The sequence below is a fragment of the Onychomys torridus genome, chromosome 12 (assembly GCF_903995425.1).
Source record: "Onychomys torridus chromosome 12, mOncTor1.1, whole genome shotgun sequence".
In the NCBI taxonomy this organism is placed as follows: Eukaryota; Metazoa; Chordata; class Mammalia; order Rodentia; family Cricetidae; genus Onychomys; species Onychomys torridus.
The window spans coordinates 8028163-8055905 of NC_050454.1; the positions used below are offsets into that span (position 1 = coordinate 8028163).

Consider the following 27743-nt stretch of genomic DNA (forward strand, 5'->3'; position numbering starts at 1 on the left):
CATGAAAACGAAGTATTTTACTGTCCCACCAATTCAGTGTGCTCTGGTCAGTTTGCCTGTGTAACTCCAAATTAACCATGCAATAGTTCCCATGCTAGTGAGTAGTATTTTAAATGGCTTGTAAGCAAAACCAAAAAGAACAAATTTATTTCTATTGGGGAAAAATATAATCTGGTTTAGATTCTCTTTGGTGGATTTTGAAATAGACAGAATGCAAGCATGAGCAAAGGACTGGATTTGAAAATAAAATCTGTATTTATAATCTAGTTCAGACAGGGTCCTTAGCTATGTGTCCTCTTTAAGACAGTGAATTTGACCCTTAGTTGCTGGATCTGTAAATGGAGGCCCACAGTGAACCAAACAAGCCCATGATGATCTAATAACATAGCATGCACCTATGAACCCATTCATTTGTTTTTAACAATGTCCATGTGCAGAAAAATGTGATTTCCAGAAGATGAAGCTAAATCAAACCTTCAAAAGAACAAGGAAAGCTTTGGTTGAAATGAAATTAAAATAAAAGAGAACAAGAGCAAGATAAGGGTGTCTATACCTCTCCATTTATAGCCACATGTCACAGTGTGGTATTTGTAGGTTTGTTAGTGACAGGTTTTCTAGTGTAGCCATGTCAATTAAGAATTACATGTCTGCTTCACTGACATATCACAGTGCACCTGAGGCTCAAATTACCCATCATTTGTCTAGAAAGTCAATTATATAAGGGTCTCAAACTACACCCCAAAAAATCAGTTTGTATCTGATTAAAATCTTTTAAAATCTTGCTGTGAAATGCCCTGGTGACTTTTACAAATCTTTGTGTATTTAATTTCCCAAATACAAATCTTAATATTCAAAGCTGTACTAAAACCTCTGGTAGAGATGATGTGTCTGAAGTCGAATGAGAAGCTAAGTGTGTACTTAAGTTTTCCATAGTTAAGCTACTCAAATGTCACAATCAAAGAAATAGATAGAACAAATGTGGAAAGGAAATGAGGAGAGGGAGAAGGGGAGAAGGGGAGTGGGGGTGTTGGAAAGAAAGGAGGGACCAAGGAGGAGGAGGGTGGGTAAAAGAGGAGGGGGGAGGGAGGGAGAGAGAGAGAGAGAGAGAGAGAGAGAGAGAAGAGAATGTGTGTGCTAGGGAAATGTTCCATGGAAAATCTGTAGAACTGATGTAAGAAAAAGCAGCGGCAGGGGTTGGAGCAAGTGAAGTAGAACTGAGACTATAAAAACACGGAAAGAAACTCACCATCAGGGCTAAGTTTGGGATAAACTGCAGACAGGACTCTAAAGTTAGGAGTTCCGTGGACTTCTCACAAGGTAAGCTAAATGTGAAAACTGATAAAAAAAAAAAAATCTCGAGTTTAGGTTTCTCTTTTAACTATTGCATTTATTTTCACATCCCTTTTAAGCTATTTCTTGCATGCCTTGATTCTGCTAAAATTAGAAGTGGTTTCTGATAAATTTTCCTCTCTAAGATGAGTAGTAGAAAACCTAGCATATTTTGTAAAACAAATTAGGGGAAGATAATTGTTAGACCCTTACATTGATCTGTGTTTAGTCTTTTTTGTTTGGCTTTTGTTTCTGTTTTGTTTTCACTTTAAAACCAATGAAAATGAACTCGGGAGAAATGGTCATGGTTTTATTTCTCTTTCATCAATATGTTCAGTATCAAGAAATGTTTTATTGTACAAGTGCTCATGTTTTCATAATTTGGATAGATGAGCAGGTTTTCCTTTTATCTGTATTTTAGAAAAGTAGAGCTTAAGAATAATTCTAAAGAAATCAAATTCTATGTCTGTAAATCCTGGAGCATCCTGTTTTTTCTTACTAGAAAAATTAAATATAATAATAGCAACAAAGTTACAGTAGACTTATGCAAATATTATTATTCAGTATTTGAAATGTTCTTGTATCGACTGAATTGTGTTAATAGTCTAATATATATATATATATATATATATATATATATATATATATATATTGTGCTCTCTTTGAGAGCACATTAAAAATTGTGCTTCGGGTTTTGATCTCTAAAGTAAAATATAAGTATATATTCAATACATTGAGCTCTAACAGTTAGAAGAATACTCTTCCTCTGACTGATATAAGTAGTTTACATACATGTGGGGATAAACTGTTATTTTTTCAGTGATATGAAGACTGTTTCTGGAGATATGACAATTTGGAGATTATGACAATTTAAATGTCCATATAGTTACTGAATTAACAGAATCATCTATAATGCTCTATCCCCAAATCAACAGCGCATTCTGTACTCTCACTTTACTTTGGTACAATTCTACAAACTCTTGAGAAACTCTCTCCAAGAAGACTGTCTGGAGGGATTTCCAGTCTCCCCTACGACTTAATTGCCCTATAGCTTCGTTCAAGCAGTTAAAGGATTGAAGTTCAGCATTTGCTTCCTCCTTTTTCTTTCACAAGGTTTGAAAGGATTGTTATAAAATGCATTATGATCAGCAGAGGAAAAGCCATCTTTGTGTGACTAGATATAGGAACCTCTAGGATATGATTTATTTTGATCTCTTCTTCAAATATTCTCAATGATTTTGTTATTTGTTGAATCAACTTAGATGAATTGGGTTTGTCTCAAAAGAAAATAAATCAAAAGTATCATTCTGCTTCTGTTCCATTTTATTTATATAAACTTCAGGTAAGCCTTGAGCATAAACTAGGACACAACAATATTTTGTTATTGAACAGACAAAATAAATACAAGTCACAAGAACATGGGATGACAGAATGACCAGAAAGCTCCTTTACTTTGCCCACATTAGAGAATAAAAGTCAGTACCACAAAATCTTGAGGCTAATCTTTAGATGTGATATAATTTAACTTCTGCTAATATTTCACCTACTGTATTCCTATATACCCTTAGTCAATTCTTACTTTGATTTATTGGTGCAGCCAAAGGAACACAAACCTTAGATTCTGGACACTGGACTTCTAACACCAGTCCCACCCAACAATTCTCTGAAGCATTCCAGTTCTCTGGGGCTTTCCATAGTAAAAATGAAGTTCATAGAGATGCCTTCAGGGAGCAGGAGTCCCCTCCTAACCCTGGGCCACCCTGTAAGGAGAACACACTTAAGCTGGACAGTTGCTTTCATGTAAGTCAGTCTTCAGATGATACACTCCCCATCCCCTGCTCCAAATAAATCCAGGGATGCACTCCAGAGCAGTGATGGGCATTGCTTGACAGCAGTTGCTCATTCCTTTGAACTGGTTTTTGCTCAGTATTGCCCCTTTCTTCCTCCCAGATATTCCATGAACCCAAGCCTTAGAGCCAAGAAGCCTGCCCTCCACCAACAGTTCCCTGCCTTCCCTCCCCTCCACCAACAGTGCCCTGCCTTCCCTCCCCTCCACCAACAGTGCCCTGCCTTCCCTCCCCTCCACCAACAGTGCCCTGCCTTCCCTCCCCTCCACCAACAGTGCCCTGCCTTCCCTCCCCTCCACCAACAGTGCCCTGCCTTTCCTTCTCCTGCTCACACAGGCATTACTTACCTCCACTCAGATCAAGCTCATTTCATTCTCTCCAAGCCACACTTTCCTAGCTATTGATCATTAAATTCAAGGCCTTCTAACATCTCCCTCTCCTTTTCTAGAATTCCATATTCCTATGAAACTTAAGGCCTTGAATATATGAAAATTCTGCTTTAAAAAATATACAATATTAAAATTTCGCTTTGATTAATATGGTTGGAGCTAGAAGAATAATTATGCTTTGTGTGCAAATGAGGTTTCTTCCCTTTGTATTCTGCCCAGGAGTGTATTATCTAGAACTGGATGCTATTATTTTCATGGAAATAGTACAGCTGAAAGTAAAAAAAAAAAAAATAGTGCATCAGGTGTTACAGTGACTGCTACTTGGAAATAGTGACTCTGATTTCACTCTTCCTTTTTAATTTATTTTTAATTAAAATATAATTATATCCTTTCCTGTCTGTCTTTCCTTCCTTCAGCTGATCCCCTACACCCCCAGCCTTCCTCTTAAATTGATGACCTGGTTTTCTTTAATTATTACCATTGCATATATATATATAAATAAACACATAAATATAAATAAAATCTGCTGAGTTCATTATCGTTGTTTGTGTGCATATGATTGGAGGTCTGACTACTCTATTTGCCTAACTGATTAGCAAGCTCATTCAAGGAAGAGGCTAATTCTCTGTCTTTCAGCACTTGATAGTATTTTCATTATTGTATTTTCATTTCTATTACCATATCATGTTTCTAGACTCCAGGGACTAATTTTGGCCCTTGAATTTCAAGTCCAAGAATTATAGTTTTCATAAAACTGTGTCTAAAAAGTATTTTTACAAGCTGCCACATTTTGAAGAATGATAAAACTATTATTTATTGAATAATTGCCATTGCTGGTGAGCTCACATGAAATATTTCTAATCTTCAAAATAAATCTACAGAGTGAATCTCTGTCTCCTAATCTCTGTCTCCTTCCCAAGTGAAAATATCAAAGAAGGTGACTGAGTAACACCCCTGGAGCTCAGATCCCATGCTGTGTAGGCTGAGAGCCTGCACAGTTCCATTCCTTTCCTCAGTTCTAGTAGGAAGTTCAGGAACAGCACCAGGGTTCAGGAGGTCACAGTCTTGGGTGAAACTCAGCTTATCTCACTTCATCAACTTCAAACATAGGAATTATAATTTGTCCCACACTAATCTAACTTGACTGATGTACACACAAAAGGATGCAAGATAATTGTGAAATTATTAATGCTTTATTACACTATGTAAAGTTCTTTAGAGATTACTCAAACACTGAAGAAAGGATCTGCTTTTGCAAGAGGAAATCTGTGGGCAGAGCAAGCAGGCAACATGGGTTGGGCAGGTGTCCGTTTTTAGATCCCTCATTCCTAACATACAAATATGATTAATGAATGCACCCTGTTGCTAACTAGTATAAAATTCGTATTTATCCTTTTTATGTACATTTTAGAGAGTATTTTTATTGATTATATTGGCTAATTTTATGTCACTTAAAGGTGAGATTAATATTAAATGTTATATGGGTAGAGAAAGGATACAGAATGGAGGAATAATAGACTACTTCATCCTGAAGCTTACTGATATTTAACTTTACTTATGCAACATTTTCTGCTGTATTTCTGAAGCATCAAACCCACATGTTAATGTGCAATTCTGTCAGCTTTTTCTCTATCCACAGTGTCAAAGGTTCTATTTTGTCCCATTGGTGAATATCAGAATTAAACAATTTAAATCCCTTAGAATATTCAGCTACAATCACAAGCTGAAGGTTTTGGGGTTTTTTTTTCTGATTGTGAGTAGCATTGTTTCACATCAATGTTTTGCTATCCAGAGGTCTAACTGTCAAGTTAGAATTTAATACGATGTCTTAAGCTAGGTAGAGAGGTGATTATTGGGGATTATGATGTGCATTGCTTTATACAGATGAGAGTGTGGAGAGGTAACAAATGTGACTGGACTCTAAGATGGATTCAATCAAACTTTATTGTTAGTGCAAAAAAAGCTGTCTATCTTTTCCATAAGCTGACTTAGTTTATTGATATGAGTTATCATTATCCATATCTTTTCAGCTTGGTTATAAAAATATCAACTGTGCATTCATGCTTCCCTACCAACAGCTATGGCTGCTTTATTAAACACATACTGTTGACTGCCAGGCCTTTTGCAGTGCAAACATGGACTGGTTAACACGACACAGCTCCTGCCCTCGAGGACCTCACAAACACAACCCAACTTCTAGTTGGTATTGTTAATGGAATCATTCTTTAGAATGGTAAAAAAATGAAGCTTCTGCTTTCTTCATTTCTTTAAAAAGATTATGACTGAGAAGTTTTTTTTTTAATTTCAGACACATTTAATACAAGTTTTATTGTTCCCAAATTGGAAACTAACAGTAGATGAAAATTGTGTCCAATTAAAGAAAATCAGTTGATACCTACATGCTAGCAAATTACCATTCTTCCAAAATTGTAGCACTCCGGGGAAGTCATTTTAAAATGCTTCCATAAAGACCTCCCTGTAGTTGAAATTTGTTTTGGAGTTGGAAAAGTGTTTTACTATTATACAACTAGGTTACACTTGAAAGCATGAAACTGTCTGAAGATGGGGGCTGCTGCTCTGGCTCTTCCTCCTCTGACTTCTCTGCTCTGGAAAAGTCCTCCTTCCATCTGAACAATGAGGGTGAGAGAGAACGCATCCTGGTGTTTTAATTTTCAAATATGCAGTAAATTATTCATTTGCAGTTTCAATTTGAACTTTTCAGAACAACATCCACAACATGAAGTAAAAGGTGTGTCGCAGCATCGCAGAAACAACTATCTGGTGTTGGTGAACTTATTGCTGGGTTTTACTTTTAAATTATCTATTAATTCATCAGCAACCTTTTGGAATAATATTGTATTGAAAGTACATGTACACATGAGGGTGGAAGGGTCATTGGTGCCTATTCAAATGCTTCAAATTTTCTAATAGAAACCCTCTTAATTATTGGAGCAAATAAGTTAAGTAACTCTGAGGGAATTCTATTGTTTTATTTTTATAGACTGTTTCCTAAATATAGGGGGTTATCCAGTCAACACTTCAAAAGAGACATGGATTTAAAAATTTGTCTCTGAAAAGAAATGAAGCATCATGCTCTCCTTTCCTCTTTAAAGCCTGCGAGGCTGTAACTGTAATGCCAATCAAACGACTCCTCATGCTGTCCTTTCCTCTCAGAACCCAGCAAGGCAGCTGTCACTTAAAAGCCATGGATTCTGGAAATCATTCCAGCTATTTTTGTGTAAAAGCTGTGAGAGGATGAATCGAGAGCTTTATCCATGATCCAAAAGGAGAAAAATAAATAATTTCACAAAGAAACTTTTTTTTGTTTCTGTGTCTGCTGAAATAATGTTTCGTGCCTTCCAGGTTGAAAGTGCAGGCACAAACCACCGTGGCCAGGCTATGTTGTGCTGAGCATTGAACATAGGACTTCCTGTCAGCTAGGCAAGCACCTCACAAACTGAGCTACATCCACAGCTCCACACTTTGAAATAAATAGATATAGCACATCTCATCAACCCTTCCTCGCATTTAAAAATTACTACATCATATTGAGTCTTGCACCTGGCAGAATGTCCATATTAAAGGATAACATTTTTTTTCTAAACTTAAAATGCATTTTAAGAACAGAATCTCATTGGCTGGAGTATAACTCAGTGGTAGAATGAATCCCAGTCCTACATCAGGTTCTAGGTTCTGTCTTCAGCCTTTTAAAATAATTAATTAATAATTCACAGTATAATTAATGTCTTAAAGTCACATTTGGAGGATCTTTTCAGCTAGAAATACTTAAAGTCACAGGGAAGAGTATATACCATAGCCTGCACTTTTGTACATTCCCAAGTGCTGTAAGAACCAGTGCAATGTATCCTTAGTTACACCAACACTGTCAGCAGTGTTTGTCCTTACACAAGCAGACACACACACACACACACACACACACACACACACACACACACACACACACACAAAGCCATTCTCACTCAGTGGCTTCAGAAGAGGGAGAGTAAACAGCATCAGAGGTCAGTTAGTCAAACCCCTTTCCCTTGATATAAAGAGGGAAAGATTTGCCCAAAACCACATTGCTAGGCAGCAGCAGAGGCACAATGAGCCTGGTATTCATGACTCCAGCATCCCCTCTTACTGTTCAGATGAGCCCTGGACTTTGTGTTAATCACTGATCCTATTAGGCTCACTTTCTGAATGAAGAGCTTCCATCACTCTGCTCTCTCTCTTCTCTTCTCTTCTCTTCTCTTCTCTTCTCTTCTCTTCTCTTCTCTTCTCTTCTCTCTCTCTCTCTCTCTCTCTCTCTCTCTCTCTCTCTCTCTCGTTCTCCTGGATTGTTCTATACTAGCAGGAAGACTGCGGCATGGCAGGAAAGAAAGGGGGGACTTTAGGGTTTAGTTAGGGCGGTGCTCACTCACATTTTGCCTGAGGAGTGTCTACAATTCCAGATGAAGAAAACTATAGCAGTTGAGTTGGAAGGCACAACTGGCGTCACATTGGGTCAGAGCTAGTGCTTATTGGCAAAATGTTAAGCCTCATAAATGCAAAAGTTAGTGGATTATTACAAAGTTTGACACTGAAGAGAATTTTAATCACCCAAAGAGTTGACTTCAACACTGGCCTTCAAACACTGACATTTTAAGAGTCTTATTAGTTCAAAAGTGCATCAGATCAGCCATCAGCTCCCTGGGCTTCCCCTTTTACCACTCTACTTTACAGAACACTCCATTACAACAAGTCAGTATAACATGAAGACAATGCACCGATCTCCCCACATTGCACGCATTTTTTTGCTCCCTACCCTGCAACTTTTGCTGATTCCTTGGTTGACTAACTCACAAAATGGAAACACCTTTCTTCACACTCAATTGTCTCTTAATGGGTTCAAATAAAATGAAGACAAGTTTGGCACTGCCAGACATCCACTGTTCATTGTGTTTTAAAGAATGAATAATATATATTGTTTCTCCCATGTGAATGACAACATTTAGTACCTCTCCACATGGATCTACACATGCTCTACTACTCCAGCCTTGGGATGGAGGGTCCTTTCCAGATATAAGATGTCACATATGGAAAGTCTAAAACATAGCTTCAGATATTTCAAAAAGTGAAATGTTTACTTATCTGGATGTATTAAATAGTCTAATTACAATATATAACATAAAATATGGAGTATATACTATAATAATTTTTATTATGATAAATAGTATGTAGAAATATTAAATATAGTATATAAAACAGAATAGTCCAATTGTTTGCAAATAAATCTTAGAAGGATTATTCCAAGCCCTCTGACTGTTTTGGAATTCTTTATTACTCCAAGGAATATAACTCAAAAGCTATTCCATTAAAATGAGGAAGCTAGTATGTTTTACACCCATAATCCTTGCACTAGGGAAGCTAAATCAGAATTATGAGTCCAAGTCTACCCTTGGCTACATGTCTTTAAAGAAAAAAAAAGATAAAAAGTTAATGAGTTAGATTTTGTTTTTAATGTGCAAACACTTCTGCTTTGATGAATTCATATAGCCAAAGAATGTTCTTTAAGGGTTTCTTCTGTGATTTTGAGAGCACTTGGGTCCTAGGAGACTTTTAAATCATGGGCTATATTTATTCACTATCAACAAAATAGAGAAATGAGGCTAAACCTGGTCTTTTCCTGTCCTCCCTATAATTTCCTCTGTTTCTAATTTTGTGGCAATCGAGTTTCAATGAGTTAATCAAATGTCTCTTGTTTGGCAGGTGCCAGAGTGCTTGTTTATATTAGTGTACAAAGTGCCATATTTAGAAACTCAGCTTGTTGGTTTATTGGGTACAAGCATGGCTTTAAGACATTGAATACATGTATTTAAACTCAGCGTTTATTTTTACACCTCCCTATCCAAATGATCAGGATGTGGTCATCTGTTAGAGGATACATTAAAACTGTTTTTTCTATATACACCCAAGCTCCAAAATACACGTGTCAGAAGTCATCATCAATGTTACCAGCGCCATCATTCTGTTACATTTACAAGCCTGTGGGCATGAAGGGAACTTTGGTTAGTAAGATGTTTGTAAAAATAAAGAAAATCCACATGGAAAGACTTATAAAACAGGGCAATTTGGCACTTGGAAAAGCTATTTTTAGCATAATAAAAATGAAGGAAGGTGAACATCACAATTGCAATTTACCTTTGATTTAAATGAGAGCATTACTTTAAAAAGTAGATATATAAGAAATATGAGATTATTTTTTAAATACAGCTATGCTTTTAAAATATCTTCCTGTGTATAGATGAATGTAAAAGAAACATCAGCAAAATCAGTAGAAAAAATATGGACAAAGAATGCCTGATTTTCTAAAGGAAAATCTAATACAGTTTTGGTCAATATTTCAATCAAATGATCACTACTGTCTTCTCTCAAGATACCTGTTTTCTATATTTGAAAATATAATCTTATTTATCGTTTTCCAATACTCACTGAAAACCTCAACTCAACACCAACTTAGCAAACAAAGAACACAAAAATTACTGTTCCTTTTCAAGAGATAGTAGAATACAGGCAAGGAGCTAGTGACTGATATTAGTAACAAGACTCTAAAACAGAGTAATTAATGTCATAATGAACAAATAGTTTAAGCTAAATATTATTACATATGATAAAACAAATGTTGTAGATATGGTAGAGATATTATTCTCCATTTTAAAATCTTAACCAGCACATATAATAGAGATGTTACTCTGCCTATGCAAAATTGCTATGCATGTTGTAGCATATAACACAAATTACTAAAATCTACAGTCAAGTTTTACAACAATAATAAGGAAGTATAATGTTGAGGGACACATCAACACATATGCAGGTACTAAAGATACGTTGAATAATGCCACATAGATGTTCCTCCATGTGCAAAAAATAAACACTGCATGAGATAAGGCATTATGGGTCAATCAACTCCACCCTGGAACTCTTTTGATGGGGGAATTACTTCTCACCTCATACATATGAAAATTGAAGATCAAGATCAATTAAATAATCCCTGTCCAAGGTCACGGCGAATAATAAAGCAAAGTGAGACCCAAAACCAATTCTTCAAAATTCAAAGTCCCTTCCTCTTTGTCCCAGAACATGTTCTGAGAGATAGTTTTTAAAGAAATTAACATCCAAACCTGTTGTCTTCCCTCAATTGGCAATGCCTCTTTCTTCACTATGCCGTATTTTAAGGGAAACAAACCTAATCGAATCAGGGACGAAGCATAATTATCAGCATAGTGCTTTTAATGTAAATGTTCTGAAATTTGTAAATGATGTTGTCATGCTTACTATTCAGAATTAATAAAAATAGTATACTCCTGTGTGTTTGCTTTCTGAAAAATGATTTCTTGTTTCTTCCAAATTTTATTCATTTTTTCCTCTCTTTCCTCCTTCTCAGAGGCAACCATTGTAGATGTAACCGGCTTGTTAAATATGAAACACAGAACCGATTGCAGAGTTAAAAACCACGAGGTCAGAGCAAGAGTGGAAAACCTTACCCTTCACTGCTTCTGCTGTTCTTCCTCTCCGCAAGAGACCTACCTCTCTGAGTCCTATCTTTTTTTATAGATTTCCTGTTCTGTTTTCTCATTGGTTGTAAACCCAGCCACATGACTTCCTCATCACTGCCTGTTTGTACAGACCTCCAGGTCTTCTATGGTTGCTATTGAGATTAAAGGCGTGTGTCTGCCATGCTGGCACAGAGATCTACCTAGCTCTGCCTCCCAAGTGCTGGGATTAAAGGCGTGCACCACTACTGCCCAGTTTCTGCTCTGGCTTGCTCTGACCTCAAGGCAACTTTATTAACATATAAATAAAATCACATTTCAATACAAATAAAATATCACTATAAACCATGATCAAGAAATCAAGAACCAAGTTCTATTGAGATACCCACACACTATATACATAAACACACACACACACACACACACACACACACACACATACATATATATATATATATATATATATATATATATATATATATGATCCTAATACATAGAATTGCTTTGTATATTTACAAATTATTTAGAGAGTTTTATGCCATGTATATATTTCACACTTCCATATCTACCCAAAAGAATTTCTTTGAAATCTACAACTAGAGATAAACACTAAAGTCATCCGTTTTAATAGTAAATATGTATCTAAATCATTTACTCTAAGTCCATAGTTTGAATGCCTGAATTAATCCAGTCTTCTTCTCTTGGATACAGTACATGAACTGATTCTAAATGTTTACTAATAAAACTAGTGAGGTGATAAACTTTCCAAGAGCTGTGTTCTCACAAGCGTGTGGAAGTTTCTCAAGGTTATACATCTAGAAGTGAGACAAAGGTACAGCTGTTAGAACACGGCTGTTTTTGTCCTTCCTTCCACACCAGGTTTCCTCAAACAACTGTCTCCCGTTCCCACTTCACCAAGACTTTCTGTAATTTTGTTTCCAACTACTTCTCTAAAATTATTTCTTGTTAATGTGATGTGTGTAAAATGCTATAGTATTTGTTCTGTGGGGTATTTATTTCCTACTGTGTTGTCTCTTGTCTATGAAATAGCCATTCATGACTCTGGCCCATTTTTGTTTATTTGAGTGTCTGGTTTTTAGATATTACTTATCAGACTAATTATGTGCTCCCATTAGTAGCTTTTTTTCTTATTTGTACATATTGAAAATGTCTCTCACATTACAATTTGTCTCTTGATTTTGTTGTGTTGATTTTGTTGAATTGCACCATACAGAATTTTTTAATTTTAGAATATTAAATTTTGACACTTTAAATAGCATATTCACATTTTGAATCTTGCTTAAGGAATTCTCATCAAACACAAGAATATAAAGATATGACCTTATTGAATGTGTAGTGTTTACAAATTTCTTAATTTAAATACTTTCAGGTGTACCATATATTTTGATTCAGAGACCCAATGCTTTATTCTCTCCCATTTGTCAATACGATGTTGTAATCTCTCTACTATCCCCAAAATAAAGCTATCTGATATTGATTTCTCAGATATTTGGTTAGCTTTAATTAAATTATTATTATGGTTTATATAATGTATGTTTTCATGGAAATGAACCCTTTAGAGACTTCATTACAGGAGATTGACAGAATTTACTAGGCATTATTTAGTTTAGTAGACATGCATTGCAGCACATAGATATGAATGGCTTCTAACAAGCTTCTTTCTCCTTAGCTCCTGTTTTCTGCCTTTATATTTCTAACTAATTAATATCAGCCCTGATGTGTCTGAGCCTAGATGCTGGACCGGAGATTGGCAAGTGCACACTTCATCCTGGTTGTGATTGTGGTGCTGTGGAGCTCAGGAAAGGCGTTCTCTGTGGACTTAGCAACAGAGGTAATGGAAATCCACTTAGGATATTACATGCAAGGGTGAAGGAGATGACTCAACTATAAGACTCTAGCCAAGTAAGCATGAGGATGCCCAGCACCCATGGGCACCCATGGTTCCGATGCTGGGAATGTAAAGACAGAACCTGGGGCTTAAGCTAGCCAGGCTAGCCTGATCAGTGAGCTCTAGATTCAGCTTAAAATCTTAAAATGTATCTTAAAAAATAAGGTAAAGAAAAATACTCAATGACACACACACACACACACACACACACACACACACACTCTCTCTCTCTCTCTCTCTCTCTCTCTCTCTCTCTCTCTCTCTTGAAGACTCACACAGGTACACATGGCCATATTTATATTTTAACAGACATCAGCTGTTTTCACTTCAGCTAGAAGATGCAGCAAACAAAGAAATGTCTTAAGAACACAAAATCAAGAAGATAAACATTTTTCTGTTACCTTACTCTCATCACCAATGATATTCAAAGTTACAAACTTTAAATATGTAAATGATGACAACTATTGAGTTCAGAGAATTCAGATCATGTGACTTAACTAGATATTTTCAAAAGTTTGAAATAGTAAAATCTGTATTCCTCAAACAATAAAAAGCATTAAAAATTAATTTGTTATCATTACAAACATGTTTTAATGTTATCATTACATTAACATGAGATGTTAATACATAAAATGTGAAGTTGGTGGCATGCCAAATTTTATGTAGTTTTGGCCAAACCGTTCATTACAATAGGAAACAAAACTCTAGTTTTTATGTTACACTAGTTGGAAGAATAAAAACACTTTTCAGATGTCTTAATTCCCATTTGTCAGAATATGGCCTTTTGTTCTCCCAAGGAGAAGCTTTCCCATGCTGTGTAGGTTGTGGCCCTTGGCTTCTGACAGTAGCAGAGGCAGCTGACCAGGGTAGTGGTGACTGACCCTAGTGTTCCAACATCCCTGCAGGTCACAGCTGCTAGGATAGTTTCCTTAAGGTGGCCAGTGTTACAGCCCCAGTGCATCCCAGAGATGTTCAGAATCCCCAGCCCTGGACTAGTGGTACAATCCCTGGTTCTAAAGTGCCTGAGATCTTTGATCTTTAAGGCCTGCAATATGTCACTGGTATGATTCCAGTGGCTCCAGTTTTACTTTTCTGGCTGTTTAGCGTTCTCTGTCCTTCAGCCTTGGTTTCCAGATCTTTCTCACGTTCTCTGTACTTCTGCCATTTGTTTTGTGTCTGCCTTGGATGCTCTCCGATTGGAGAACTTTCCAGCCATCTGTTTGCTGTGGCTGTTGGCACAGCTGCCACTGCAGAGAGGGTAGCTGCCATTGCTCTGTGCCTCTGCTGCCACTATCACTGCTACCCCTCTGCTACCAGAGCCTGTCTTTTCTCATGCTGAAATTGTCAGCTGCTTCTGAGGCTCTACCTTGCCCATATAACAGCAAAATCAGGCAGGAAACATGGCTGGAGAAAAGAAGCATTGCATTGGGCCTAATAATGCTACGGGTGGAAGAGGGGACACCACAGCCAGAATGTCTATTGGCTAGTTTACCAAATGAGCTCAGTGAGCTGAGCTACCTGCTTGTACAGCCAGACATACAGACCATTGACAGCAAATCTCCATGCAAATGAAGGCATATTTCACGAATGACAGCATTACTAGTTTTATACCAACTACAACAGTCTTTCTGCTAGGCCACTCCTCTGGCCTGAATAGAAATAGTTGCAGGGAAATTTCAGCCCAGCTTCTGGTCATCAGCATCATCAAGCAGCTACCATGGTCATACAGCTTCCTCCAGTCACCTCTGTAGTATCAGTGGACAAGTACTAGCATAGAGGTAGTCTGGCTGGCCTTTTGACTGATAATCAATCCTTCTTTTTTTTTTTTCAAGGCAACCAAGGTAAAATTTATCAGTTGTCACTTAAAGAATTGAGTTTCTCCATGACCCTATTATTTTGGATAACTCATGGGGAAATAAACATCACAAAGGGTATCTACAAAAAGAAACTATTAAAAATAATTCCAATTTTAAATGTTAACAGCATATTAACGATGCTCAATACTTAGAACAGAAGTTATATTCCTTGACAATAAAGGAGTCTGGTGTTTAATGAGAGCAGTTTTTAAAATTCTGTTACTGGGCTTCAGAAGGGAAAAAGGACTTTCCACCCTAAACGCTCATCCATTTATGATTTGCATGAGGTACAAAGAGAAAGCATACATAGCAGATAAGAAAATATGAAAATGTGCCACTAACAGTATTATTATTGGGGTAGCTCTTCACATTGTTATACTTTTCAATAAATCACATAGACTGAGATATTAATTTCCTTGGGCACAGAAATAAGGGTTTTGATTCTTTTCGCACCCCTGTAACCTAATGCAGAAGATGGAACACAGTGGAGTGTTAATGGCTTACATGGATAAACAGATGGATCATGGAAGTAAAATAGCAGGACATTAAGATTTTTGCTTTCAGAAAAAAAAAAAAGTTCAGAGTTTTTTGTTATGAGAAAAATACTGGAGCAGGCATTGAATAGAAAAAATAAAAGCTTGGGCCCATAGCCCTCAAATTACTAATATTTAATAAAAAATATAAATTTATTTTAACAGATATTATTCAAAGCAAAATGTGGTCAGTGCAATGAGGAAGAAAGGTGTAGGGAAAGCTCCATGGTGGATAGGGAAGGATGCTGCTGATGTTTCTGGGGCTAAATCTGAAAGGCTAATCAGGAAATACATCAAGTTTTAGAAAGAAGCCTGAGGGTTGTTTTGTGCTTTTCTCTTGGGTATATTCCATTTCTGAATGTTCCAGGCCCCCAAATTCTAGCTTTCTTTTAAAACATAACCCTGAGGCTTCATAAAATGAGCAATGGGCATGTCATCTAGTGTTATAAAATGCTTAATGCCAGTTTTGTACCTACTTGTTTTTCATAGTCTAAGTGAATGAGCTCACCTCTCTCTGCCCTGTAGGCCTCTGAGTTTGGAGGAGCAGGCTTGCCATCACCACCCACAGGCAGGGAAGAGAAATCAGCCACTGACCTTGCCTCTAAGCTCCTGCTTCTAGATGAGCTGGTGTCCTTGGAGAATGATGTATTCGAGACCAAGAAGAAGAGGAGCTTCCCAGGCTTTGGGTCACCCCTGGACAGACTCTCAGCTGGATCTGTAGAGCACAAAGGGAAACAGAGGTAGGTGGACAAAAAAAAATTAGCCTATTTCATTCTAGGATCTGCAACAAGATTCTACTCTTAAAACATTGTGGAAAACTTGAATGTGAACAAAAACCAAGTGTGTTGGCCAATTTGTGGGTTAAATGATGATTGGAGAGGTAAATGCTTTGAAAGTATCAGGACTGTGGTAGCTGGATGGAATATCTTACTGTGTTTCCTAAGGAAGGTCTTCTTGCATATAGATTTTAAAAAATTAGTTACTTTAAGATATTATTGCTTGTGGCAGGCAAGGGGCAAGGCTTATGTGATGGGGTACTCCAGGCACTTGAGAGTGATATCTAATCTACTACAGCAAGAAGCAGCAAAGAATGCTCACAATTTGTTACAGAAAACATGTAATAAAATCAAACTTCTCTTTGCTGACCATGTATCTTATACAAGATCCTCTGTAATCCTCTGTTTATTTCTCTCTAAAATGGACATAAGTACTTACCTATATAAATTAAGATGACATAATCCAATGGGAGTGTTTTGTAAGCTACTAATCATTATAGTGGAATTGCAATATATTCTTTGATGTCCTCCCTTAATTAATGATTGATAAATCATTAAATTACTCTCATGACAGCTACACACAATTCATTTTCTACTCCTTATCTGTTCCTCTTGCTGTGTATTTCCCATTATAGTGGCTTAAAGTCCCCTTATACAACATCTAATAGTGACCTTCCATGTTTTCACAGTCTTTTATATTTAGATTACATAAATATGTCTGCCTCACAAAGGCATCTCTGATTCTCACTTAAGTTATTTGTTTTTCATATTGATTCTTCCTCTATTCCTTCTTCATCTCATTCTCTATACCATCCCCAGCATTTTATCACCAACTTGCCCTCTTTTTCTATCCCTTGAAGATGGTCATCTGCATAAAATCATTTGTATGAACATTATCCACTGCTTAGAGCATGAAGATAAACTGCTCAGCAAATCCTGCAGAGGATTTCTGCAATAGTACCTCTTTTTTTTTTTTCATTATCTACATATCCCTTTCCAAAGACTGCTTGGTTTACTCAGTTTCAGGACTTGCTCTCTGTTTGCTGAGTCCATGACTTTGTTGATGATAAAGATGTAGAAAGCAATGTCTCTCTGTCCTGAGAGATTCTTGAAGCTCTAGTAAGAATGAAGCCATACGTTAGAGATTGAAGTCAATCTAACCTGCACTTGAAAACCAATCTCTTACCTATTTTGAAATTTATAGACTCTAATATAGACAAATGTAAATTTAGTGACTTTTAGAGTGTAAATATGATGTTATTATCTAGTGGGAAGGAGAAAATCTCTCTCTCTTTCTCTCTCTCTCTCTCTCTCTCTCTCTCTCTCTCTCACACACACACACACACACACACACACACACACACACACACATGTACTCACAAAAGCACATACACATTTGCACAATAAAAAATATGGATATCACCATAGACAAACTTTATGAGCCAATGAGTTTATTGAGGTTAATTATAGAAACTTGAGTGAAAGGTTATTTACAGGAGCATAAATGTCTCAAGAACAGTTGCATCACCAAAGCCCACTCCAGCATGAAAGACAACACATAAAATCTGGGAATTTGGAATACATTGAACAGCCTACAGGTAGCTAGACAGATTGGAGAGAGTCCTTCTCAGGTCCTTCATTGTCTTGAGCTTCTTCCAGGCAACCCAGCTTGTCTCTGCTTGCCTGCTCTGTGAGTCATCTACCTCAGTGTGTCTTTACTACTTATATACTCCTAGTGAAAGAGGGACCTAGTAAATCTGGTCAGTTTCAGGGACTTCTGATGCTATTTTGAGTTGTTTACCTCATGTCTAGAGAAGCTTTCCTGAGGATGGGATGTTTTCAATCTCAGATAAACAAAACAATCAGAGAGATATTATCATAAGAATTATTCACAGCACTAAGTTGGAGTGGTTATTTTGAGGAAAACAGTATTGTATTACAGTATATAGCATGACATTATTTAAAAAGCATAATTAGCAACCATTCAGAGGTAATGATGATAGCAGATAAAATTCCTAATGAAATTTTATTATTTTATGATTATTAAATTGGAATAAAAGTATATTACAAGGAGATGCTCTGTGACCTGAAAATGAGAAAAATAAGTTTATGAATTATATTTGATGTCTTTTGTCTTTAAGAATAATAGATAGTAACTTAAAAGAGAAAAACTTAAAGTTACATAAAAATATTAGTACTAAAAGCACCATAAAAATAAAACTGATAACTTTCCCATGAAAAATAGAGTTAAAATGGAAACATTCCATAATGTAAAAACCTCATAACCACAACTGCTAAAATATAATCCTAGTCAATCATATCCATCAATGTAAATGAGGACAATATGTCTATTAATACCTAAGTGTCTTCAAGGAATTAGGATATGGCATATGGCAGAGCAAACACCTAGCATATAAGACCCTGTGCCATTCTCCAAAACTGAAAATAAAGTGATAAAATATCAGTCTTCTCAGGTAGAGTGATAAAGGGAAAAATCTAGTCTTGCTTTGTATTAGAAGTAAGATAGTTAAGAAGTGCCAAAAAATGGAACAAATACAAATTATACCATAAAATATATAAGGACTGGAAAGATTTCTCAGTCATTAAGAACACATCCTGCTATTACAGAAGACCTGGGTTTGATTCCCAGTACCTACACAGTAACACCAGTTCTATCAGGTCTGACGCCTTCTTCTGCCCTCTGCAGGCACCAGGAACTCACGTGACACACAGGCACATAAGCAGGCAAAACACCCATCCACAAAACATATTAACTAATTATAATGAAAAGTATTCAGCAGCGTTCACATAGGAGGAAACATAGGAAATAATCAGAAGTAGAAAATTAATGATTAAACCACTAAATTATGCTATGTAAATATTTAAAATATTAATTTAACATATAATTTTAAATGTTATAGATAGTTAATGAAAAACAGATTAAAAAAAAGAGAAACAAAAATCCATTTTGTCTTTAGCTAGATAAAGATTTTCAGCCAACATGAAGTCAGAAGTCCTTCAGAGACACATGGGAAAGGAAGCAAGCACAAAATCCAAACTGTTGAAAACTGAAAAATAAATAGTTTCAATTATCAACAAACAAATTATAAGGATTTATGCAGAAAAAAAAAAGATGGACAGAAAGGAGATAGTAACAATTAGAATAGACTTGAGAGACTCATGGACTATTCCAGTGCCTGTGGGGGTTCCTGATTTGACAATGACATTGTTTAGAGTTGAAATCTACAAGAAGCAATATGAGTGAGAACAGGGGCTATGTAATGATGCCAAGTTGTTATTAGGAAAATTATGGCATGATAGAAAATGACAGAGCTCAAATATTTAAAGATGAAATTATATGTTCCTCTTGAATTGTGATTGGTCATTTCTTTATAAATTCAGAATAAATTGGAAATTCTATCAGTTTTAAATGCATTTAATATGCCTAACCTACTGAACTAAGTGATACAGTATCTGTAGAATATAGGTTGTTGGTCTGGCTAACTGGAACTCCAAAGAATCATAGATTTTTCAGCTCAGGAAAAGGCTAAAATTGAAAGTGCGATTTCTATGAAATCTGCACAGCTTTCTTGCCATCATAAAACCTAAACCTGAAAGTTAAAATATTAAAGGTAAAAATCCATCCATATTTATTCGAAATTTGCTTGAAAATAACACAATTATAGGGACAAACAGGATGAAGCAAGACAAGGGGTTCACTGTACTATTTTATCTTGTCAAGTGTCTTAAATAGTATACCACAATTTTTTTAATTGAATAATAAAACAAATAGTAAATTAGACCTGGCCTATGACAATCTGAGGAAATGACTCTGAATAAAACTAAAAGATATGGAGAACAGAATGAGAAAATTTAACATATATACCAATGTACCAAGAATTTTATGGGAACAAAAGAGTAAAAATAATATTTGAAGATACATTTTCTGGAAGTTTGTCAAAAATAGTAAAAAAAAAAATGCATTCTCAAATAAAACAATAACAATAAATTTTGACAGAAATAGGTAACAATTTTTTGACAGACTACGTGAATTAAGAACATTATTTTTCATGATAGTGCATGCCTGTAATCCCCTCATTTGCCAGACTAAAGGGTATTGTGAATTCAAGAGAAAAAAAAAAAGCCACAGGAACAGAAAGAAATAAATGAGGAACAAACATTGTTCTTACTCTTAGGGTAAACAAAACAAAACAAAACAAAACAAAACAAAACAAAACAAAACAAAAAACAGGATAAGAGGTGACTCAAAGCTTTGGGGGCAAGTTCTTGAGAGGGCGACATGGTACAGTGCAGGGTAGTAAGAACAGGGAGAGTAAAAAGCCACCTGAGGACAAGGGCAGTCACACACAGGCATGCTGTACATCAACAGCCATTCAGACTGCTGGCCTCAGGCTCTGCACTGCAAAGCCTACATAATGTCAGTCAGTATGCCTGGAGCCAGGCTGTGGAGGAAGCGTCCAGTGTTCCCTAAAGTGAAAAAGGATTCTCAGAGAATTGATCATCTTGCAGAGCTAAAAGGGGGTCTTTATCCTTTCCCCTTTTCATGGGCTTACTTTCACCTCCCATTATTTCCAGAAGCTTGGCTGTGCAAAGGAGAAGGAGGCATGTGTTCACACAGTGGCTGACCTTCATGTTTGAGGAATTTGAGAGTTGCTCTAACTTAAAGTATTCAATGTTTCATATTTAATTTGACAGTTGATATTTTATTCATTAGAATTACATATCAAGGGCATTCCCTTTGAGGTTTTTCTGCGTCATCCGCTCTCATAGGTAGGTCACAGGAATTCTTGTTCTTACTCTTCAGTCAAATACAATAAGTGGTTTGTATACTAGACAGCGATACATCATGTAGAAAACTAAGGGAGAGAAACATTTCTATAAACCTGGAGTCTGAAAGGATTTTTTTTTTTTACTCAAACTCAAGGTTTTTATGTGTGACAAAGTTCTGAGCACTTAATACCTCTGCACTGATAAGTGAAGTAAATGTCATGTTTCAGTTTTATGGGTTAATAAAATTGAGAAAGCCATTCTTGTCCACATTTGTAGATTGGGTTTATATGAGTGCATCTCTCTGATTTGAGAGAACAGAGTTATGAGTATATAATACACATTATTTATACCTGCAGTATAATATCTAGAAACAATTGTATTCTTTTGAAAGGTCTACTGAGAGATAAAGTCAGAAGGATGGAGGCATGAACAGCTAAGCCATGAGAATTAAACAGAGCAGGGTATGAAGTAAAGACACATAAATTTGCTGCTATTTGATATATTTTTCATATGAATATGACACCAAACTTACTTTTAGGTGCTTGGGAAAATTACTTTAATTTTAAAGTCAAATTCTATGCTTTGAATTTAAATATTTCCCCCCATTTCAGCACATTTATTTAATGTCTGAAATTAATGAACATCTGTTCCATTTTTTAAATAAGAAGAAGCAGGAGGGTCACATTCCAAGTAAACAGAATGACCCTTTAATATAACTGATGCAGATGACTAGCCTGGAATTTTTCTGAAGAATGGCATCACACATTGTTGAATACACATTGCAAATAGCAGTTATACCACTCTGTATTTGAATATTGTTTGCAAGTATTATGCATACTGTCCTATTCATATTTTGAGGTCAGAAAAGCAAGTAAAATTTTTGTGCCCTCTGTTTTCCAGCAAAAAAAGTTGACCCTTCAGAAATGGAAAAATTTGAAGAGGCTATTTTGCCCGAAGGCTATATATAAACTCTAAATACAGATAGATAATAGTGGATGCACAACAGCCCAAGGCCCTGGCCTGAGGACACACTGAAAGAGATTTCTGCAAATGAGAGCAAAGTTAGAATGCTAGAGTTCATTGGGTTTCATTCTAGAGCATACCTCACCAAAAATGTTCACAAGGGAATTTGAGGAGGACAGGTTAAAAATAATCCCAAGATCTCTCCTGTTCTTCCTTTCTTCTCTCTATCCAAGGCCACCTATTTCTTGACTCAACAGAAAATCAAAAAACACAGGACCATTTATGTAATCCAAAAAGTTCGGTCTCCCAGGGCTGAAAGTTAAAATAGAAAAGATAAGTAAGTCTGGAGAGATGATGAAAGATCCATAATTCATTTAACACACACCCTACAAATCTAGATCAGTAAACATTTTTCTCTGGAACAATATTCTTATAAATTTGAGTCAGAAGAACTCCATAGAAAGGAAAACTTATGCCTTTCCAAGTCAACCTGGGAAGATTTTTCTCCATCCCTCAATTTACATCAAAAGTGACTATGATGCCACCGGTCACATGTATATAACAGGCATGTTTCTTTTCTTTTCACTTTTGTCCTTTTGAAGTCACTGGTTAAAATGTCTATGTATGATCCATCATCCAGCCTTTGGTTTCATAAAAACTTTTCTTTACCCCACTTCAGCCCACGCAAGTAGAGGAGTTGAACTGGGAATTGGCTGTGATCGGTTACTTTTATCCTGTCTCTCCACCACTTGCCCTGCACTTCCCCTGGCCTTTTCTCTCCTCCAACTGAGCAGTCAAGCATTATTAACAGGCTCTATCAAAATCTGGCTTTTCAACACTTCAGGCTTCTTAAATCCCCATAACAGGAGCTGTTTCTGCTGGCCATCACATATCAACCACTGGAATTATCATAAGCAGCCTTGCCTCGAGCAGTGCTTTCCCTCTGGAGAATACTCCTCATCTTCATCTTATCTTCCTGGCTTGTCCATTTGGCAGCACCACCAGCATCCTGTGAAGTTAGCTTCGCCATCACAGCTGGCAGGCAGCCCTCAGGAATGCCCCCATCATACTTAACCTAAGCCACCCACATGCTCCATACTGTTGATTTTGATCACTGAGTCAAGCTGATTCATGTGCGGTCCGCTCCTCACCACATGGAGCCGGATCTCACAGCTCCTTGCTCTTTGGGAGACACCGTTCCATCTGGGCTACCTCAGGCTGACGGTTTTCTCAAAGGCCTTCTCCTCTTGGATGGTAGAAGGAAGGCAATGCTTTTCTCCAATAACTGGAGCTTAAGAAATTTCCCCTGACCCATTCAACAATACTCCTTTTGGGATGGAAGTTTGAAACACTCAGTTGCTGCAGCAGCATCCTTCTAAATATTGTGTACATCTATGACCTTACTCCAGAATGCAAGAGGAAATATTTGCTACCTATTCTGTTTTCAGGTTTTCCTTAGTTTGGGGAAGGTGGTCAAAACCAAATACTAAAATAAAGAATGTCATTCTAAGATGCTGACTCATGATAATCAAGGGAGGGAGATGTTAGGATACTCACTTTCTTGAATGATTTTCAGACAGATAAAATTATATCCCTGACATTGCCTAGTTATAAATTATACACCATCATTTAACTTCAAGTCCAGTACATTCCACTTAAAACTATCTCCTACCCAGAAATTAAAACTCTGTGACTAATGTGCTTATCAAAAGCTGGGAATGATGAAGTTAACTTTGAATTGTATACATCAAATAAATTCTCAGCATTCCATACCAATGAAAATAGGTCTCCTGCCCTGCACCAGTTGGAGGTCCAGACTAAATTGGGAAATAGTGTGTCAGATTCAAGTTACTGATGTGGTTGTCCTTCACAATGGCAGTCCCAAAGACCAAGGTGAACAGCCCAACATTGTATATCCTTTTGGATTCATTATAAAGCACTGTGACAGACTTTGGGCTGGCTGACTCATCCCAGCTTCTATGTGGGGATGTCTGGAGGAGGTAGTTCAAAATGGGCTCTGTTTCAGATGCTAGAACACTGGAAAGTATCCAGAGGGCAGTGCCCCTTTTATGAGCCTCTGTCCTCCTTGTTACAAGGCCTGGCTCTGCACTGGGAAATGCCCTTGAGCGTAATGGTCTTGGGCCACCCTTGCCAGAGCTTGCTCTTCACTGCCAATCTCTTCACACCTCAGTCCAGCACCACATGCCTGTCAACCTTACCTAACTTGTGCATGAAGGTTGCAAACTTTCTCTCCAAAGGATAATACTGAGTTGATAGAGAGTTTGTAATGCACTTTATTCACCCTTCCAGAAATAAATTTATGTGCAGTATTTTAGTGTAAATCTATTTGCTAGGTGGCAGTTGTAAAAGTTCATTAGCTTCTCAAGAAGGTTGTGAGGCAAGCCAGTGAGGATTATGTCTTTGCCTTCCACTCCTTGGAGTGTGCCTAGTGAGTTGTGACTGAGTTCCTTTGGTTACTGAAATCTCACTATTGGACTCAGTGCTTGTGGTTTCTGTCTGAAAGCTTGTTTGTTCACGCAGTTCATTCCTTGGAGAAAATACTTTAGAAAATAATGTTGCAAGGTCAGCACCATCATCACAAATGTAATATAGTTTGCATAAGTTAAAGTACTACCTTTGAGACAGAATGCTAAATCAGATATAACCTTCTCACTGATTCGGTACTTCCCTTTATGACCTAAACTCACCAGTGTCCCCACAACATAAGGAAGTGTTTCTTTTTTTTTTTTCTTAAGAAAATTTTCATTCATTTTACATACAAACCACAGATTCCCCTTCTCTTTTCTTCTCCCGCCCTACCCCCTGGCTTCCTCTCCAAGCCCACTCCCATTTATTCTTCTGAAAAGGTAAAGCACATCTATCAAAAAATGACTGACACTTGGCCCACCCCTTATTCACTCCTTCTTAGGTGAAGAATAGCCTCTAGCTGCTTGCTCATTTTGGCAGAAGAAACAGAACATGCTCATCTACTTCTTTCTTATCTTTATGGGGTAAAAATACCCTTCCATGCAAGTCTATCAAATACAGGGAGGTCTTACTTAGACATGCTGACAAGCCACCATGTTTTCCTTCAAACACCCAGCCATGTTTGTTTTCCTTTTTATACACAGAAAATGTGTGAGAACAAAAGTCTTGGACTACTTCTTTTTTGCCTAGTACATCATTTGCTAATACTGTGAGACTCATAAGACTAGAAGGTATACTCAATTTGAGGGTTCCCTAAACAACCTAGAGAGCATGCTGTACCATATTTATAGTCATGTGGAATCTGGCAATTTTGATTATTGAAATGGAGAATCCAGAAAGGGTGAGGGTCACATTGAAATGTAAATAACTAGCTTGGAATTAACGGCATGACATGTGAAAGAGGACTAAAAAAGACTCCAGAAAGGACTTGAAAAGTATTAAAGAGAATGACCACAACTCATGTTTAGATTTGAAAATAGGCTTCCAAGTTCCACTCCCCCAATGTTAGGTTGAAGAATTCATTTAATTCCAGTGAAGAGTGCTTTAAGTAGTCAGTATATAATGCCTTTTCTTCAAAACCACATTTAGGAATAATAGAAAAATAAGACGTAAATAATCAACTCATGTACTTGGTGTAGCCTCTCCACAAAGGGCTGCAGTCATTTGAGAGGCCCTAGAGACTAGAGCATCTACTTCCAAAATGGCCCACTCATGGCTAGAGTGACTCTGTTTCTCTTAGGCTATTGGCAGGATGTTTCAGTTCTTTGCCATGTGGACTTTTTATGAGGCTCTACGGAAATGGCAACTAGATGCCCCTCAGAACTCATAGTCCAGCTAAGCAAGACAGAAAGCATAGCAGTTTACAGGACTTTGTACTGTGCCTTTTCCACACTGGCTATGGAAGTTGGCTCTGCTCTTCCCAGCATAGGAGACTACACAGTGAGGCAATTCAGAGCCAAAACCACAGCCCGGCTGTCGCACTCTTGTGAAGTTTTTTATTATAATACAATTCCCTGTTTTACTAATCTAAATTATGAACCTATTGAAAAGAATATCCTCTGTGAGTAATCACTGCATCCTCCTTCTGGGTAGTTCTCCATGTTGGTGAGTCAGTGTCTTTTCCTCAAGGAGCCCAGCATTGCAGCAACAAGTCTGGACTACTGTTGTTGGGGAACATTATCCAGTCCCTAAATCCAAGTTCCTTTCCTTGAGATTCCAAACCACAAACAGTTTTGTATTCAACAATTGGCACATTGGAACCAACAGTTACTCGTGAAATTCACGAATGACTAGTCTGAAGAGCCTTAAAATTCATGATAAAACCCCAAAGCAGTATTTCCCTCCCTTGGGAAAAAAAAGATATAATCCTCATCCCATTTAATGAACGTAAAACTTCCTAACTACAAAAAAAATGATATAGAGAATGAACAAGCAAAGAACTTAACATGATAACCTTATTTAGTGACCACAGATGCAACCTTCCTGCAAATATAGCTAAAAGAATCCAGTCAGATATGTGAAACAATACACCTCATCTCATTGGTTTGCTCTATAAAGGTGATTTGCTTTAGAAAATTAAATGATGGAGCCAGGAGGTGGTGGCGCATGCCTTTAATCCCAGCACTTGGGAGGCAGAGGCAGACAGATCTTTGTGAGTTTGATGCCAGCTTGGTCTACAGAGGGAGATCCAGGAAAAGCGCAAAGCTACACAGAGAAAAACAAAACAAAACAACAACAAAAAAAGATATTTAAAAAAAGAAAATTAAATGATGGAATTAACAGTAAGGAAATAAAACATAAATCACAACAGATGCAAGAAAATCACTCCACAAAGTCAACTTCCATTCATGACTAAAGTCAACAATAAATGAACACTAGAAGGAGACTTTTAACTAAATAATATTCCAATATATTTAACACACACATATATACATATATATATGTATATGTATATGCCTAAATCTTATAATCTTATATGATATCACTTCCAACAAATGAAATTCCACAAACTATGTATGGTCTTGGTCTTTATGGAGACAACTATAACACTTCAGCTGAAGACATCAAAGTACCCAAGTGATAAATCATCTGGGACAGCAAGACACATTCACAAAGATTTTAGTTTTCCAAAGATCAACTTACACCATAGAGTCAATCCAAATCTAGTCAAAGCTGCAGTAAGATATTCTAGAAACTCAATAAGCTAAATCTGCTATTTTGAGACAAGAAGAATTCATTAAATAAGATGAAAATGTTGATATTCATTGAGGGAACATTAAAGATTTTCTTACCAAAAAAAAAAAAAAAAAAAAAAAAAAAAACAAGGAAGTTGATAGCAGAAAGTTAATATATAAGACTGACAAACTGTCATATTCAGTGTACACTGAGCCCATCTACCATTAATATTTGAAAGAAAAAATTCCTAAGAAAAAAGACAGTTTTAAGCAGTCACTTCCAAAAGAAGAAATCCAAGTGGGAAATGAGAAGATGAAGGACAGGAGGCTACTTAGCAATATAAGAGTTGAATGCATCCAGTATGTTAGTAGCTGAGAAATGAGACTGTCAAAACTATAAAGACACGTCCCAGGGCCTGGAATACTCTTGAAATAAAAGAAACTATGGTACATGGCTCTCAGGTTTGTAAGTAGGTAAGAATATGGGGAAAAAAGCCTGGTACTAAATAATAAAATTAAATATATTCATAGATGGTAACTCTGTATACAACCCAGAAATCCCTAAACAAAGTTGAAAGATGTGCATAAAGCAGTTTCTACTGAATAGTGTACAACACCACCAAAAACTTAACTCCTCAAGCTTTCCTGGGTTGCAG

At 36.8% G+C, this 27743-nt stretch overlaps 1 protein-coding gene across 1 annotated transcript in view; it reads left to right on the forward strand.

Annotated features, from left to right (window-relative positions):
- Positions 1-1129: 1129 nt before the first annotated feature.
- Ostn (osteocrin) overlaps positions 1130-27743 on the forward strand; it is a 36941-nt gene continuing 10327 nt past the window's right edge. Inside the window, exons 1-3 of the mRNA XM_036203850.1 lie at positions 1130-1317; positions 12851-12949; positions 15921-16135. Of these exons, the coding sequence (XP_036059743.1) occupies positions 12851-12949; positions 15921-16135 (314 nt within the window). The 5' untranslated portion in view covers positions 1130-1317. The remainder of the gene's footprint in view (positions 1318-12850; positions 12950-15920; positions 16136-27743) is intronic.